The sequence below is a fragment of the Symphodus melops genome (assembly GCF_947650265.1).
Source record: "Symphodus melops genome assembly, chromosome: 3".
NCBI classification, from domain to species: Eukaryota; Metazoa; Chordata; class Actinopteri; order Labriformes; family Labridae; genus Symphodus; species Symphodus melops.
Genome location: NC_136693.1, coordinates 25,847,205 through 25,865,171, shown reverse-complemented (window position 1 = coordinate 25,865,171; position 17,967 = coordinate 25,847,205). Strand labels below are relative to the sequence as shown.

The 17,967-nt window shown below is 39.6% G+C and overlaps 2 protein-coding genes across 5 annotated transcripts in view; one reads left to right on the top strand and one right to left on the bottom strand.

The window, feature by feature from the left end:
- The window catches only part of itfg1 (integrin alpha FG-GAP repeat containing 1), a 160,607-nt gene extending 159,013 nt beyond the window's left edge, over positions 1-1,594 (bottom strand). Inside the window, exons 1-3 of the mRNA XM_079340390.1 lie at positions 1,352-1,594; positions 952-1,036; positions 706-836 (exon numbers count right to left, since the gene is read on the bottom strand). Of these exons, the coding sequence (XP_079196516.1) occupies positions 706-836; positions 952-1,036; positions 1,352-1,529 (394 nt within the window). The 5' untranslated portion in view covers positions 1,530-1,594. The remainder of the gene's footprint in view (positions 1-705; positions 837-951; positions 1,037-1,351) is intronic.
- A 440-nt stretch (positions 1,595-2,034) lies between these two features.
- Positions 2,035-17,967, top strand: part of phkb (phosphorylase kinase, beta) — a 105,298-nt gene continuing 89,365 nt past the window's right edge. Inside the window, exons 1-4 of one of the 4 annotated variants that reach the window (XM_079340385.1) lie at positions 2,040-2,146; positions 3,407-3,515; positions 5,449-5,535; positions 17,767-17,905. In XM_079340385.1, the coding sequence (XP_079196511.1) occupies positions 2,099-2,146; positions 3,407-3,515; positions 5,449-5,535; positions 17,767-17,905 (383 nt within the window). In that variant the 5' untranslated portion in view covers positions 2,040-2,098. Of the gene's footprint in view, positions 2,147-3,406; positions 3,516-5,448; positions 5,536-17,766; positions 17,906-17,967 lie in introns of all 4 variants that reach the window. The other 3 variants (XM_079340384.1, XM_079340387.1, XM_079340386.1) reach the window with 3 other exon arrangements.

Sequence of the window (17,967 nt, the reverse complement as noted above, 5' to 3'; positions counted from 1 at the left end):
CTTCCACTGAAACAGCTGATCTCATTATGAACACTGTCACCTTTAAGGAAAAATGCCTTCTGTATAAAAAGGTCAAAGGGAACAACAGTGGATAATCATGATCGCATGAAGTCAGATCCTTTCTATTTATTTTATAGCATTCATTCAGTCAAATTATTACAGAAATGTCACACTCTGCCACGGCTGTATATTCACTACAGAGGAAGGACAGTTTCTATAACTTAAGTGTAATTTTTTTTTTTTTTAAATCAGAGTACAATTTTGTGCCGAACATGCTTTGTGTTTTCTTTACCTATCAAAGAAAAAAAAAGCAGATCTGAAATCTACAGTAAAAGCACAGGTGGATAACAGTAAGGACGGTTCCCCTCCTGAGTTTTCAGCCATGCAGTCCTAAGTAACTTTTAGTCCTAAATAACTCTTTATTGTTACTATTATCATTATTATTATTATTGTTACAAAGGGTATCAGCTGAGCCAGCAGGAGAGCACAGCGCTGAGGGTGCATACATGTCTGACTCTGTGTGTGTTTGTACATAGAGTCATCACTGTGCTTCTGCTGCTCTGAAACACAATGTATATGAACACAGCCTGCGACACCAACATCATGCCCTGGCAGAATCAATATGAATGTATAAAGACGTGACGATGGTTGAGCTTAGTTATAGGTACAAAGAAAGCCGTCTGAAAAGAGTTATAGAGTGTGTACCTAACGTCTGGTTGTGTGCCCAGAAGATGAAAACGGTTGTAAACTTGGAGTTGATCTGAGCTGTCAGAAGGACATCCATCTGGGAGTCTCCGTCATAGTCTCCAGGAACCACACTGGTGATGACGGTATCCCTGAACACAAACATGGAACAATTAAAATGCTCTGCTCCTCTGTGAGTAAACACAGTCACCCTGAGGCGTCAGTCAGCTCCTCATAATGACTGAAGACATCAGTATGGACATGTACCTCGGTAAAATGTCCTTGGTGATGTTGACTTTCGGTTTGAAGTACGGTGCTTTAGAATCAGCGAAGAAAATCAACACTTGAGACTCTGAAAGAGGGAGACATAAACAAAAGGTAAACGTGCAAACAAAGCACAAACATACACTGTTCTAACACACACACACAGTTCACACGTGCACAGTTCACACACACACGCATACACAGTGATCTAACAGAGACACACACACACACTGTTCTGACAGACGCACAGACTGATCTAACACACACACACACTGTTCTTACAAGCACACACACACTGATCTAACACACACTTATCTATCCAGTCCGGATACAGTTTGTGCACGTTATTGTGCTACGTGAAGTCAATAACTGTGAGGTAAAGAGAAGTGAAGCTGTAACATACGCTCTCTGATCACGAAGATGTCTGTCTGTTTATCCGAGTAAAAATCACCAAAAGCTGCAACTGTCCCAAAATTATCACCACCGAAAAGATCCGCCGTGACATCCTGAAGGGCATATGTGTCAAATCGCCCCGTAAAAAGCAACACAAATGCCAAAATACTGAATTGAAAAGTCAACATCCTTCTACCAGATGAGCTCCTTACAACAACACCAAACGCACTACGGCATCTAGCTTTACGGCAGCGTTAAATAGCTGTTACTGTTTAATCAAAAATAATCCTTGTTTAAATTGAAACACAGAACTGCTACATATACCTCTGTTTTTTTATTTGCTGAACATGAGATGGGTGTAACTTGTAGAAATAAGTATAATTTGTGTTTAAAATGAGCTTCCTTGTTTACTACAGTGTCGTGCTGATGGTTCGTCTGACGGTTGACAGCTGATTCAAGCTAGCGGAAGCTAGCTATTACTTCACCGGAAGTAATGAAAACCCACTTTCAGATTAATTGAATAATCTATGGAACAGCTTTGAATACATACAATGATCACATGACAACGAATATAAGTTTATAATACCTGTTGACATTAAACAGACGCTTCAAAAATAAAAAAATGTAGAAAGCGTGACATGTTTCTTGAAAGTCAAGCAGGAGTGGTAGCGTCTCTGTTTTAATTTGAAGGGAATCAACCGGATATAATACAACTTTGTCACAAACTTGACTCTTGTAAACATGGCGAGCCTGGCAGATGTCGGCTGGAAACTGCTGGAATTTAAAGCCCGATCGAAAAGATCAGGTCTGACTTGTTTGTTTGTGCATGGCGTCGTGCTTGTTGGAGTCGGCGTGGTTTGTTGTTTGTTCGTGTTGCTGCTTGACTGTCTGCTCTGTACAGAAACATGACACGGTGTTACATGTGGCTGGATGTGTCCATTTAATTTGCCCAGTGCAGGGACGGTGAAGGCACGAAAGGTCAGAGGTGTAAATGTGCAGCACTCTGGGGCTATTTAAAGCCTGAAAAGCTGCTGCTGTTACAACATACCTGTAGTGTGAACTGTACTGGGTTTAATGCATGAAGTGTGATGACCTAAAGAGGCCTGTTTGTGACCCTGTGGTCTTGTGTTGTGGGACACCTGAGGGAAATATTGTTCACCTTATAAAAGATGTCATGCACTGCAGAGATGACTACTTCAAAACAACTTTATTCATCATCACGAAGCAAGAAAAACCTTTCTTTGTGTTGTTACAACAGGGACAAAAAAAAACAAAAACAAAATCAAAACATCATGACCATTCCTGTGGAGGAATATTCTTTTAATGATCTGATCCTGTGTCATGGATAATAGTTTAGAAATCAATAAAAACAAATTGAAAAGGAAATACAAATTTATTTTTGAATCCCTCTGTTAAGAACATGCTGTGTAACTTCTTCGTAAAAGCCAGCAAATATTTCCTTTTCTGGTCATAATTGTTAGTCCAAATCAGATTTTAAAAAAGTATATGTAATTAAATATGCAGTGTCAATATGTTTTATGCATGATAGAAACGACTGTGCATAGTATAAAAAAATATTAAAAATGTAAATAATAACCTGCTCTTTCAGCTCTGGTGATACTTTTTTAGTGTGCTATAGATTTCTATAGATTGGAGGTAGATGTCACACCTCCATAAAACTTGTCACTGCTTTGCAATATTTAGTTGGAAAAATAAATGGAAGGAAAAAAAATCATCTGGATCATCTGAAATCATGACAAGGATAGTAACAGGTGTCATTGGACAGCAGTTATTAACATAGAGACTCAGTAATTTAAACTATCAATGAAGTGGACATATCTGCATCTTAATTTAGTGTCGTTATTCCACTGAAGTCCTTATCACAATAACTCTATACTGTCATTTGGTAATTTATCATGTCAGCCATTCTTAAGCTAAACAATGCATTGTAATATGTTGCATGCTGTTCATGATCATCTTCACTCAGTTTAATTCATTGTTTAATCAAACCGCATGTCAATGATCTAACTCTGTGCCACTAACTCCTTCCTGTGAATTGCTGTAGATTTGTGATTTAGCTGAGAGAGAGACGATTGGCCTTAATTTCACGTTTCGAGACATGGCCACTTCAGTGGCCGCCGCTGATCGGCCTCATCGGAAAATCATCAGACTTGGTAAGTAGTGGCAGATGATCTGAGGGAAAACTATTCAGTGAGCCACAAGCAGAAGGGGAACGAGACACAGGTGACAAGAAAGTCATCCCGTTCTCTGATAACTGGAAACTGATCTAAACGTCTTTACATAGATGTTTCATTTGCAAATGGACTTAATCAATGTTCTGAAGCTCATGATTAGAATGTTCCTGAGGCTGACTGAGTTAAGGCCCAGCCGATATGGGATTTTTAGGGCTGATACCAATATTGATTTTGGGAAGCGAAAAAAAAAAATGGCCGATATCTTTCTTAGATCTATATTCAATCTGTAGAGATAGATGGATATATTTGTTTTTATTGTGTGCAGTGATCAATCACATATAGACATACAGTATAAGGAAGACAAGCGGGTCACTGAGCTGTAAAATAACAGCGCATGTACGTGTCTCCCCGTTTCACAACCAGGAGGGTGATAATGCTGGTTGTGATCTTTAAAGCACACTCAGCTGGTGAAAGACAGCTGCTGGTGAAATACAATAAAATTCAAGTGAAATGCTATTTGACTGTTGAATACATCTTGGGATATCGGTTTATATCTGCAATGAAATTAGCCAATAGTCACTGGATACGCTAATATCGGCCAATACTATTTATTGGCCAATTCATTGGTCAAGCTGTAGAGTGAGTTACAAGAGGTTGTTTCATGTAATCTCTTTTATTGTTAACATGTTTTCGTCTTTATATCCTGACTATGGGGGCAACCAATATCTCAATCATTTATTTTTTGGATCATTAGAACAAAACCCAAAGAACGCAAGCCTGAGCTCTCAGGCAGTTTGAAAACCTTTGAGGGCAAAATAGTGTCACATTACCCATAAACCCCTGTGAGTTCATACATAATGACAGTTTGTCTAATGTTGGTTTAACTATAATAAGATTTCAATTCCTTTTATTCCACAAGAAGACCCAGGAGTGACACAATAAAAATGCATAATGTTAATCAAAACCCAATGAGAACAGCGTCCAATAAAGTCTACATCACTGACATTAGCACTAAATAACAACCTCGCACATTCGTCTGATCCAGTGTTAGAAATTAAAATTAGAATATTAAACTTCTTCCGCTCTCGTTTAAAGTGTTATCTATAAAAAGAGATGGATTGGCTTTGTCCTCCTGCAATTTTTAAGCTGATGGAAATTATGCTAATTTCAGCTCGAATGTGAATTTTTTCAGTACCTGTGGTATTGACCCAGGGTCGAACCTATTAAAATGCAAATCTTAGCAAAGTGAAAAGTGTGTGAAAATAGAGAGTCTACAGATATGGGGTTTCCCCTCAAACTCCGACTCTCTTTCTTGGCTCTGAGGAAAATGTGAGGAAATATCTGGTGGTATGCCACGTTAGCGTTTGAATTTTATGCTCCAGGCTTGAATTGTGTTTTGTGTGCTGTTCTGTGCTGTGTCCTTTGTGATGTGGTTTGTTGCAGTGAAACAGGATCAACTGATGGCATGTGTCAATCTCTCTGTCATTTTCTGTGTTTTTTTGTTTGTTGTTGTTTTCTTTTATTGTTACTGCAAATTGGTTATTGGAAAAATGAAGCTAATCATAAGGTTCATTCATTTACAAACTGGAATAGCTGAAAAATTGAATAACACGACTTTAATGGTGAAATAAGATGGCAAACAAGCAACAAACTGGTTCAACGAAGGGAACAAAAGAGAGATATAGTAAGACATTTGACGGGATACCAACTGACAGGTTTGTATGAATGATTGATGAGATTAATATAGACGTACAGGGACAAGAAAAAATGGAGATAATCTCAGACAGTCTTGACCAATTTAACCTTTTTTCCAGTTTAGTCAGTGCTAGATGAGGAGACAGGGCTGATATGTATATTATTTAAAACAGCATCGCCTGGAAGCTTTGTGTGTAACAGGTGTGTCCTTCTTCAGGTTCCATCTATGAACCACTGAAGCTGTCCATTCTCCAGCGTGAGGATGAGCCGCTGTGGGAGAAGCTGGACCGTTACTACGATGCAGGTAAGTCCACTTTATCGCCTTTGACATCCTGGTAATAGTTAAATCACAGTGAGCGACGGGCTTAAAGGGTTTAATGCAAAAGTATGTTTAAAAAAAATCACACACAAAAAACTCTTCATAGATTAATCTTTTCACTAAAATATCTGAGCCATCCCAGCCACATCTTATTTTCGCCATATACTGTAGAGCACGCAGTTGTTTGTCATATTGAATATCTTGAAACTGCAGCCTTGGGTGTAGTGATTACATCTCGAAGAAACAAAGCGTTGTTTGCAGAGAAATTGTTCTCGGCCTGTGAGAAAAAAGTCAGTCACAGGTTCTCAGGTGTTTTAGATGCTAATCAGTTTACCCAGCATGCATTGACCTGAATTTAATTCCACACAAAGGTTCCCTGGCTTGTCAGTTTGCACTTTGATGAACGCAGCTGGTCGTGTTGGTATGAGTGGGAAGCCAGAGAGGAAACGAGAGGAAGCTGTTAATCTGTTAATCTCACTATTTGAAAAATGATTGAGGTAAAAAAACAAGAAGGATAGGGAGGATGGAGACATTACAAACCGTTATCAGGTGACGTCTCTGTACTATTGTCATGTTAAATGATGTTTATGTCAAATCAATTCTATTGTTTCAGATTGATATCAACAGTCCTCCGATTCTCTGTCATCTGTAGTTAGGAGTTTCTGTTTCCAAAACAGATGATATGAAGCTCATGAATTGGACTGTTAAGGCGTCTTGGTTGGTTTTTTCTGTTGTCCGTTAAAAATTCCACTGGGTCTAATTCTGCAGAAGTGATTACAAGCATGCAGACAGAAACAGCCTTTGTTTATATTTACCAAGCAAAGTTTCCCCCTAAGTCGTATGTTAGACTTTTGAAAGAAAGTAGGACTTTTCATTAATAAAAAAAATACACACAGGAATGCATTCAGATAGCCTAGCGGTTATGTTGCACACCCCTTATACTGTACAGAGGCTATAGTCCTTGTCTGCATGTCATCCCCTACTCTCTTCTTCAGTCTTTTCCTGTCTCTCTGCAGCTGCCCAATCCAATGAAGGCAAAAAGGCCCAAAACAATAACTAAAAAAACAAATACTACATGTACAGGACATGATCAGGAGAGAGACTTTATCAACAGGGGGCAAGGACATAGAGCTAAAATCCCCAAACTTTATAAAGTCAGTCCCCAAAGGGAATCAAGCAGGGCAGCATTAGTTCATGCTGTAGGCTTTTGAGTGTCAAGAGGCAGAGTGAAGGAGATTTTGAAGAAGCACTGGGAGCATATACAATGGAAGCGCTGCTTATGTGACATTCAAGTGTATATTCGGGTATAAGCTGAATACAATGTGAGGGTTTTAATATAGATATAAAACTTCACCAAGGTCCCAGAGTGGAAACATGAAGAGGCTTCTTGACACTAAAGAAAACGATTTGTGCCTAAAAGAGCAGATACATTTACAAGTTCAAGTTCACGTAATACCCTCCTTTATACGTCTCCCCAAAGCGTGTCTGTGAAGTTTCTTATCAAAATCAACTCTTGTATTTGCCTATAAACCCTCCAGTTCAGCCCCGCTAAGAACAGGCTCTTTCTGTAGCTGTAGCTTTAAATACAAATGAGCTGTGTTCAACCAAGCTACCTCATGGAAGGGGTTGGGTTTTTCTGTACGATGGTCTGTGTTGTTTGTGGTGTCAGGTAGAACAGACACCTAGCTGTGGGAGTGTCTCCCATCTGGGGGAGGGGTTACTGCCCTTTGTGATGTCATGAAGGGAAAATCTCCAAACGGCCTGTTTGAGCACCAACTTTTCTGAAAAGCGGAGCAAGCAAAAGATGTAGACGGAGAGGAGGGAGGACTGGGAAAACTGCAACTCAGCAGCCCGATATATCCTGCAACTTTTTTTTGTGTTCATTTTGCCTCCTGATAACAAACGAGATTCACACTTTTTTTTATTTTCTGTAAAATCAATACAAGTAGAGCAGCTGAGGGGATAGGCCAAAGACCTCTCTGAGCACATCCAGTCGGCTTTAGTGTGCAGCGGGCAGGATCATGTGTTGCCTCTGGCTGTGTGTGGCTGCTGGATTCTGGTAATACAGCTCAGGATGCTTTCCCCGAGGATCAGTGCTGATTCTGCCACCGAGGACACGAGCTTGGCGTTTTCTTGGTTTCTCTTGTTGAAGTGAACAGAAATGTGCTATACGGTACAGCAGACAAATCCTTCAGCTCTCAGGAGGATTTCTCTGCTTTTAGTGCATTCAAATGTTTCCCTGTCTTTTCCTTTTCTAGACAAATGACGGGTTTTTTTTTTTGTTTTATTTTCAGTGACATACATTTGTGTTCTTTACGTAGATGTAGACGTCCATGAAACTTGCGTGCAGTTATAACTATTTGTGTTCTGCACTGTCAAAAAGACCCATCACAAAAGTCATGCTTGATTGGAACGTCCCTGTGACATTTCAGGGATCAAAGAGCATCCAAAGAGCTGCATCCCTCTCAATGCACTGACCTTGAACTGAGGTGACCTAAATTGGCTTTTTTCTAGCTGCAATTTGGTGTAAGTGCAGCTGGAGCTCCCTTAAAACTAGGCTCCAGGGTGCTGCAGAACTTCATAGTGAAGGCCTATAATTACAGATGTCCTTCAGTCACATTCAGGGAAAAAAAAAAAAAAAAAACACTGCGGCACTGCTGGTCAGACACCAGGCTGGAGTTAGTTTGATAAAAGTTTTACTCAACAGAGTCTGTGTCAATGATGTTTAAGTGTAAGATATATATTAGACGACTGGCTTGTATTAATCAGGGCTGTAACATTACATACATACATACACAATACATTGAATCGATACAAATATGGACAATTTTAAATCAATTTGACAAAATTCAGTATTGTAATTTTAATGCAATATATTCAATATAAATCTAAATTTTTATAAAGTAACACAAAATATGTTGTTAAGAAAATGAAGTGTCTTGAAAAGCTTTCTGTGCGTCTATTTTAGAGTTAAAGGCTGCACATTTACAAGTACATATTTCTGTTTCACATGAATTTTTCTGTGATTTAGTATATGTGTAAAAACGTCTTTAATTTTAAAAGTTTTCTTTAAAGACACCATCAGTGTCACTTTGTGTAAAGAACATGCATTCTTTCTATCAGTAACTTTAAAATCTCAAAGTGTTCATATTTATTAGAAAAAATGAGTAAAAGACATGTGTATGTTTATTGTCAGAGATGTATATTCATAAATCATCACTATTCTCATGTCTTTAAAAAAAAAAAAAAAAAAAGGTAAAATCGTAGCGTGTACTCTATTATGATACTCATTGTTTTATTTTGGGGTATTTTTGCCTTTATGGATAGGACAGCTGAAAAGAGGCAGAAAATTGCAAAGGGCTCAGGTCGGATTCGAACCCGTGACCGCTGCAATGAGGTCACACGGGACGCACAATATAACCGCCAGGCTAGCCAAAGTCCTCCTGACACACATTTCACCATGACTTGAGTGCATCATTACATCCTTTGTTTCAGTACAGTAGCTCTGTGTTGTTTGTGTCTCGGACTGTTTGTATTCAAAGTGAATACAAGATTTACACTTACAACAAAAATAAACAGAGGAAACTATTTAGTTTGTTTACATCCCCAGCTTTTATCGGAGAAAAGCCTCTCATGCTGACTGATGCTTGTGATATTATAGTGACAGTATCTGTAACACATCGAATATAATCTCAGAGAGATACATTTCATGAGGACCCTGAGCGGAGGAAGAGAAGAAAAACAACATTTCTAGAGACAAACGAGATAAATCCTCCCTGCAGGTGAGGATTCAGCTCAGCCGCTGGATTTACTTACGACTTAATAAACTGCAGAGTTTGCCAGTAGTGTTTTGCTAACATCTGTGTGTGTTTGTGGTTGTTCATTCTCCAGTTTAAACGGAGCAAAGCGGAGGGTTGATGCCTCTACCCCAGGTGTGGATTTCAGATTGTTAATGCGTCCCGTGTGTCTGGGCTCCCTCGTTTCTCACGTGAGCACACTTTGGGCAGATGTGACGCAGCTCAGTGGTCTGCCCTGAGAAAGACAGGCGTGTGTGCGTGTGTGCGTGTGTGTGTGTGTGTGTGTGCGCGTGTGTGTGCGTGCGTGCGTGTGTGTGTGTGTGTGTGTGTGTGTGTGTGCGCAAAGGCATTCATCAGGCTGCTTTTGTAATGACAAACGATTAATAGAGTTTAGCGTGCAACAGGTGTAGCTCTCAGTCGGAGCTGATTTGCTGCTATCAGCGGGTCCAGCGTAGCTTGCAGCATCAGCAACATAGAAACCCCACAGATTTACACAAAAAAAAAAAGCCTCCAACAGATTGCACTGTGTCGGTAATGCAGTGTCGAACATTGGGCTTGTTTAATTGTTGTGCTGGGTGGCGCCTGCAAGCGATTGTCCAATTCTAGGCAGGGAACAAAGCCAACATTGTTATCGCTGGCACCCAGACCTGCCTGCCAATATACCTGCTTTCCTTCCGACAGGAGCAGAGAGAGGGGTGGATGGGGGTGAGCTTTAGGGTGACAATGACAAATCAAACTTGATATATTTTCCCTTCGCTCTCTTTTGTTTGCTCTTTTGTTGCTAAGCCGCCTCCAGCAGTCTTAAGCCGATGTCGTCGTGATAGGGAGACTTGTTTTCTGTTATCAAGAGGAAGAAAAAAAACACACCAGGGGAATGTTTACCTCCATCTCTCATCACACCCTCATCCCACCCTCTCTCTCTCTCTCTCTCTCTCTCTCTCTCTCTCTCTCTCTCTCTCTCTCTCTCTCTCTCTCTCTCTCTCTCTCTCTCTCTCTCTCTCTCTCTCTCTCTCTCCTTCCTCTTCCTTCATTACCTCACATCTCTATTGCTTCTTATTTGTGTGGCAATGTGGCCACACTCCATTGACTCAGCTGGCTTCCTGATAAAACTGGAAGGCAGAAGGCACGATCATGCTGCCGTCTGGCTCACACAGATTAAGGAATGAAGAAAACATGTTTTTTTTTTTTTTTTTTTTTTTTTTAAGTCATTAGGAGTTTGTTGCTGAAATATTATATGAGTTGTTTTACATTTACTTTTGGAACTATTCCTTACTCACTTTTTTTTGTTTTCTGTTTTTCTCAAACTTCATCGATTGTCCTGCCTCACCTTTGAAATGTTTGAGTCAGTTAAAGTGAGTCTGTCATGTTTTATTTATGCCCTGGTAATAATAGTCAGGAGCAGTTATTTTGAGACCAATTACACAGATTCTTATTAATCTTTTGAGCCACGCTGTGAACATTTTCCACAATAATAATCCACTTTAATCCAAGATATGACTAATACCTCAGCTTGGTGTCTTCAGGGATTTTTTTAAACATTCTTTTTTTGTAGTATTTTACCTCACCTATGATTTTTTTTCATCATATTAAAATTTAACTGATCATAATTCTCACCAGGATTTGTTGACACGATCCTCTCAATAATTACCATCAAGCCTTACCTTACAACATACAGCTCACAGCTGTGCACATGCACTAATAGACCTATCCAAACACAAAAGAGTCCAACAGCCTTGAAACGATCTATTGTTTCATTTAGTCACTGATTATAAGTAAGACTGGAAGACTTTTCTTCGCACAGACTTTAGTACTGACTGGACAAACAACGTTAAAGAGACACAGAGGTGTGTATATTTATGTCTAAAGAGCTGCAGACACCTACTGTGTTGCTGTCATTTACATAGTTACAAGGATTTTTAATTCAGCATCAAGCTCACTTAATGAATACTGGGGTTTTTTAACTTGAATTGAAGGACTTTTTTATTTAAATGTTGAGCAGTGGGGTGATTCAGAAATAAGGCAGACAGAGGAATAAGCTAAAGACATGCAGCAAAGGAGTCAGGTTGGATTTGAACCCCGCACTAGTCTGCCTGATATTGATTTGTTAAATGATATGTTAAATATAGAGCTTAAACCATTGTGATGTTAGATATTTTTGAAGCACTACAGAAATATTCTGTGTAAAATGTTCAACACTGTGACAAAGTTTAATCTTAAAGAAGATCGGGTTAGCTCGAATCATCAAACATCATGTCTTTACTTTAGCTGTCTGCCTGAGATGAATCTTTTCACCTTAATCTACAAAGAATACAGTCAGCCGAAAGGTATAAAGGGTAAACTTTTCTTTTATAGAAATAACACAAATCTTTAATAGCTGTCAGCATTTAAAGTTTGAGACAGCATATTGTTTACGGCCACTGCATTTGTTTTCAGTCAATAGTAGCTCATGTCATTGAGATATTATTGCAATAAACAATATGAAAGTGTCAGCTGGATGACAGAGTTATTAAATTCCCTTTGTTTTCTTGAGTCATTGACTCAGAGGCTGCACAGATACTTTCTCACTCTTCTATCTTTTTTCTTTCTCCTCTCTATCTATCTGCTCTGTATTATTTTTTTTCTTTCTCATCAACTCCTCTCATTTTCTCCACCCTGTCTGTGCAGGGAAATGGCCCATTGGAGAAGAGCAGACTGTGTGCGTCTCGACATTAGCAGCTGATTTAGTGGGACATTAGCTTGATGGATAGCTCGGCACAAAACTCCCAACAACAGTTGATTTGCATCCAGAGAAACTTTCCGTCTGCTACTGAGCAACACTCAGCACTCTGGTCTTTTCTGTTCTCCATCTGGCGATGACTTTCACAGCACTGCTTTGCACTAGATGAACTCGGTTCCCCACGTGAGCCATACCAGAGCCACTCCACTCAATTTTCCTGAGATCTTTGGTTAAAATACGTACAACAATACGACTGATATTTATTGCCTCTTCGCTAAATAGATTATAAATACTCTGTGGGGTTCTCTTTAGCTACAGTGGATAATAAAAAGAGCCTCACGGTGGAAATAAAACAGAGTAGAATATCTTTCAAATATTTCCCAACATTACAGTTTATTTGTTCTTAAACAGCAGAGGAGTATAACATGAACCACAATATGTGCCAAGACTTAAAGGCAGGGTTGGTAATATTTGAAAACGAACATGATTTTGAAAGTAGCCTTCTCTCCGTGCTCCGTCTTCACCCACCCCCTCCCCAGTCTGTTCTCCCTCAAAGGCCACACCCCTCACTTACATGCACGAGCACCATTGGTCCAGAAGCGAATCTTTGCTCCTGCTGTGAGTGTGGGCTCATGCATGCATGGGGTAGAGAGCGAGCAGGGATACAGGGAGGCCTGATTGGTTCATAAAACTGAAGAGTGCAGACATTGGTCGAAGTTTTTACGTCTTTACTACTGCTACAGATGACGGTTTCACATGAATTATTAATAACTGTCAGGACCTAAAGACAATTTCAACCAAAATCTTAATAAGTGTATCTAGAGGACATTACCAACCCTGTCTTTGAGATGAAATGATAGTTTGTTAGAAAATCATTAGATATGCTGTTGGCAGTTGCTCAGTCTGTTGGGACGTGGGTCGGGAACAGGCGGGTTGCTGGGTCGAGTCCCGCTTCAGACAGAGGTACTGTATGGAGATTGGTCTGGTTGCTGGAGAGGGACCAGGTCACTTTCAGGTCAAGGCACAGAACACCCAACAGCTCAGGAGCGCTCCCTATGAGCGGCCCCCTCCCTCTGACAGCGCTCCATTAACGCATGTCCATGGGTTCTGTTTGTATTGTGTGAGTAGCATGTCTCTCAATAACATAGTGTAAACGTGAACTTCCTGTCTGGAAATAATTATGTCTATATGTATAAAAAAGGGTTCATATATTTCTATGTTTTATTGTTGCTTGGTTGAGATAACCCCCCCCCCCCCCCCCCCCCCCCCCCATGCTGTGCCAATGAAAGGCATCTGATCCAACCTTCACAACAGGGTCCTAAGATGCTAACTGCACTTTTCTCCTCTGTTGCTCCCGATGGTGGATCAAACTTCCGAACTCCATTTGATCTGCAGAGTCCCTTTGCGCCTTTAAAAAAAGCTAAAGACCCAGCTCTTTCATGAACACGTCTGACCTTAATAATGATGGTAACAGAGATCTCAATATTATTGACAATGATGATATTTGGTTTCTTTTTTCGAGGTCATAGCTTGAGTTGTACTTATTCTCTGATGTACGTCGCTTTGGATAAAAACGTCTGCTAAGTGAATTGTAGATAAATTGAAAGAAAAGAAAGGATACAAATGAAGTGAAGACATTAAATGAAGACAAAACAGTGACCAGGTGCAATTAACAGTTTATTTTCCACCCTATGATTCAGTGCCATTATTTTCATATTCATTTTTCATACAGTGCGTGTGGGGAGGCATATCTGAGATGTTCTCCTCCTTGTGTGTGATTTGTAACTAGAATTGATTGATCTGATTTTTAAAACTCCTGCAGTCTGAGTCCAGGCAAACATTTCTGATAGTGCTACAGAGATCCTTTTCTTTCCCTGTGACACACACACACACACACACACACACACACCTCTCTCCCTTACCATCATCTGTGTCTCCATCCATCTCTTCCTCCATCACTCTCTTCCTCTCCATCTCTGTTCTGCGCTGTAACAAACGACAGAGCAGAATAGATGTCCCCTTCATTTGCAGCAGCATAATGCTCTGATGAAAAATGAAGTGATCCCTTCAGACAGATTAGTCATCAGCGCGGAGACCTCTGCAGGAAAGGAGGACATAGGTGTGTATGTGTGGGTGTGTATGTGTGCATCTGTGTTTATTTGTGTGTGCTTGAAACAGATAAATTGCCATCCTGAAGGCCTTCTGTATGAGTTTGTAATATTTCAGCATATATTATTGGAGGGCTGCGATCTGTTCGTATTAAGAGCTTTCATCCGTTGTTCTGTTTCAGTAACTAATGCTGAGTGGAAACTTTGGCCAACTTTAACTATTTTTGTCTAACATGATTAGTCCATTTGGTGCAATCAAACTGTCACAGTTATGCACATCAGCTGAAAAAGTCTCCATTATTTGCAAGGACTTTCTTCACAAAGATTCTGTTGAAGCCTTCATTATTTAAAAAATAAGTATTTTCCCTTTACAGTAACTGGTGTAGATTGTTGAGATTCATTTTGTTCTTTCACATACAAATTACAGAAAGTATGGTTTGGTGATTTTAAAGGTCACATGGTATGCAAAATACATGTTGCCATATGTGTGCTCAAACAGGTTTTTTTGAGATTTCCCTTGATGACATCACAAAGGGCAGTAACCCCTCCCCCAGGTGGGTGACACTCCCACAGCTAGGTGTGTGTTCTGCCCGTCTGAGTCTGCCTTCTCACTGTCATGGCCATGGAGCAAGAAAGCCCAAGCCACATCCCTTTCCAGAGAGGGGCGTGGTCAGACACAGCTCATTTACATTTAAAGCTACAGGACTGAAATAGATACCCTATATAAGCATGTGCATTATCAAATACAGGATTAGAGTGGGTTATTTAAAAAGAAACTTCACAGACATGTTTTGGGGAGCTCTGAGACTTGTGTGAAATTTGAAGTCTTTAGAACTCAAGATAATATGGACACATCTGTTTGAGAATATAGCCAAAGTGGAAAATATAGTGAAAATTACCATCCCTGCGTGGCCAGGTGAATTCCTTAGCTGGCTTCTTAGATCATTAGACACCATTTTTCATAGGTTTGGATTCAATTTATGGCAATAACTGTCCCATGTTCTTTAGTTGGTAGACTTTAAGCTATGAGAGCTTGTTGAACACCCATACGTTAGCTGGTGGAATGACGACTGGAGATGTTTTTTTTTTGTTTTTTTTGTGCAACACAGTTTGTCAGAGTGAACATAAATCAACAAATGCAGGCACAGAACTGCAAATATGAAAAGCAGTCTGTAAAGCCATTGAAAGTTATTAATAATGGAAGAACAGGTTGCTACACTTCTGCTGTTTGTGCTCCATGTTTAAGGGGATCCACAAATGTATGCTGGGAAAATAAGAGGTGTGTTTGGTTGCCCAGAGCTTAGACTTTTGGCTTACATTCATCAGCTCAGACTTTTTTTTTTTCACTTGTTGGCGTGAATTTAGGATTATTTTCACTCCAACCCTACAACAATTAGGTATATTTAATAAAAGGCGTACCACTGTTTTTCTTCAAATGCATGCTTATGATACAATGAGGGATAAAAGCTCTAAAAAAGTGAGTTGTTGCTTGGGCTTCAGTGTACTCTGTGGAACAAATCAGCTCGTAGCAATGCACAATGAATGGGAGCAAATTCAGATCGCTTTCAGTTGGCACACACCTCATCATGGTATGGACTGTTACAGTATTTGCGAATCTGTGTACTGATTAGTGGAAACAGTTCTGCACCATTGATATGTCCATAGACCAGCGTGCAACTGACACAAACTGACTTAAACCAACCCATGTTCTCATCAGCACAGGCTGAAAAAGCAATCCTGACTGTCTTGCAAGGTTTTCCCATAATTATGGTAAATTCTACTCTGAAATTTGGCATTTTAAAATGGTTCTTTATGGGGATCGAGTCACTTTTGGAGCCAGTTCAACTGCCCACACCAGGAATTTAAGTTTTCAGAGATTGCAGCTTTGGCCTTATTTTTCAGACTAAGTGGTTTCTTCTTGGCGCTGTTCTTAGTTTTAGAAATATTATACACACACAAAAATAAAAATTATAGTGGCCCACAGCCAGCTTCCTCAAATAAGCTGGTGTCTTAACTGTATTGCAAACTATAAGCCTTGCTTCTCTGCTAGTGAAAAGGATACACAAAATCTGGATTCCCAGCTGGAGTTTTCCTGGAGAACGCAGATTTCTTGCCAATATATACTCTGACTGTGTTTCTAAGCGGCTTTTAACAAGTTCTTATGTGCACGACAAAGACTTCAGACAGAGGAATTGAGAGATAATCATGTAGTTTCTGTGTGTAATCCAGTTTGAATTATCCATGTTTGACTACAAAGAACACAAAATGATCATCTATACTGTTGTCCAAATAAATCTACCTCTAAATATCGAAGATGTCCCACTTTGAGGGAAATCTGAGCTCTCTGCTCTGTCACTCCACATGTGAGTAACTACTGTTAAACCCATGGACACGCTTAATTGCAAGGACATGTTAGATACAGAAAGTGCACCCAAATGCTCTGCTTGAGTTCAAACCTCAGGAGACCATGAGCTTTACAGGAACAATTGTACATGCTTCTCATATGATAAGCCATCATGTTCATTTTCTGAAGGCAGTTTCACCAATAGCATGATGTGGAGTTTGTGTTTCTGTGTAAGGCACAAACATGCAACACAGGAGGAAGTTTCGTTGGTCATTATGTAATATCCGCTCTGATGTTGGTCAAGCGGTAGCAGTTTAATTTTCAGATTTTTTTATTTTTTTATTTTTTTTTAAGCAGTTAACATCATCCCTTCATCATAGTAAACAAATCTCTGCTGTCACTGTATTGAATTAGACCATTCAACCGAAAGATTATATCCAAAGGATGCTTATAACAACATCACTCACATTAGTACAAATCAAGGAAATAACCTGTGGTGAAATATATACACCAAACACAAAGCAAGTCAGCTTTCACAACTCAGTTTCTCAATTTTTGTTGCCTTTAAAAAAAACGTTGACATGAACGTTCACAGGCAATTGTCACAGTAGACTGAATGATTTCACCTAAACTCATCATCAATCATGAGTCTCAGTGATAATACTTGTATACTGTATGTATCTGTGTCTCTATTTTTTGCAGCACGCAAAATGTCTAAGTTCATACTTTAACTTGACTTATTTCACTTGACCTAAATATTGTCATAAAAATCTACATTTAATACTTTTAAATAGGCATCCGTCTGCTGTTGCCTTCTTTAAGTGCTTACAGTCTATGTAGCAAGTGAGTTTATTACACTTACTTTAGCTCACTGTCATCAAATAAAAAAGAGGTCTGCCAAAATGTATTTGCCTGACTTTGAATTTGGCATGATTTAATTGGCTTTAATACAGTTATTTGAGTTGGAATATGCACACAAATAACTTGAAGAAGATAATGAGGTACATTCAGTGAACAGCTGCACAGAATGAGGAAGGCCGAAGGTCCAGCTGCATCAGAAAAAAGGGAGAAAAGGAGCTGTAAACCTGCTTGAGGAGCAGATAAATATGAGTTATTTTCTCAAAAAGCTGATAGAGAGTTGCCAGTCTGTTTCACATAAAGTGGGTGTAAAAACAGAATGCCAATATTGCAAGTTTTGCAAGAATTCTTCAAGTGTTCTTACTTCCACTTTCACTTTGTCTCTTCATCTAGTCAAGACCACCATTTTGAACTACCAGAGTCCCACCACAGGCCTGTTCCCAGTCAAAACATGCTCCAACTGCAAGGAGGCCAAAGTCCGGGACTCTCTGTACTGTGCTGCTGCTGCCTGGGCTCTGTCTATGGCCTACCGGTTAGTACTCAAAACAAACACATGCACTCTCATGTGCTTAATAAATGGGTCTTGTTATGTGA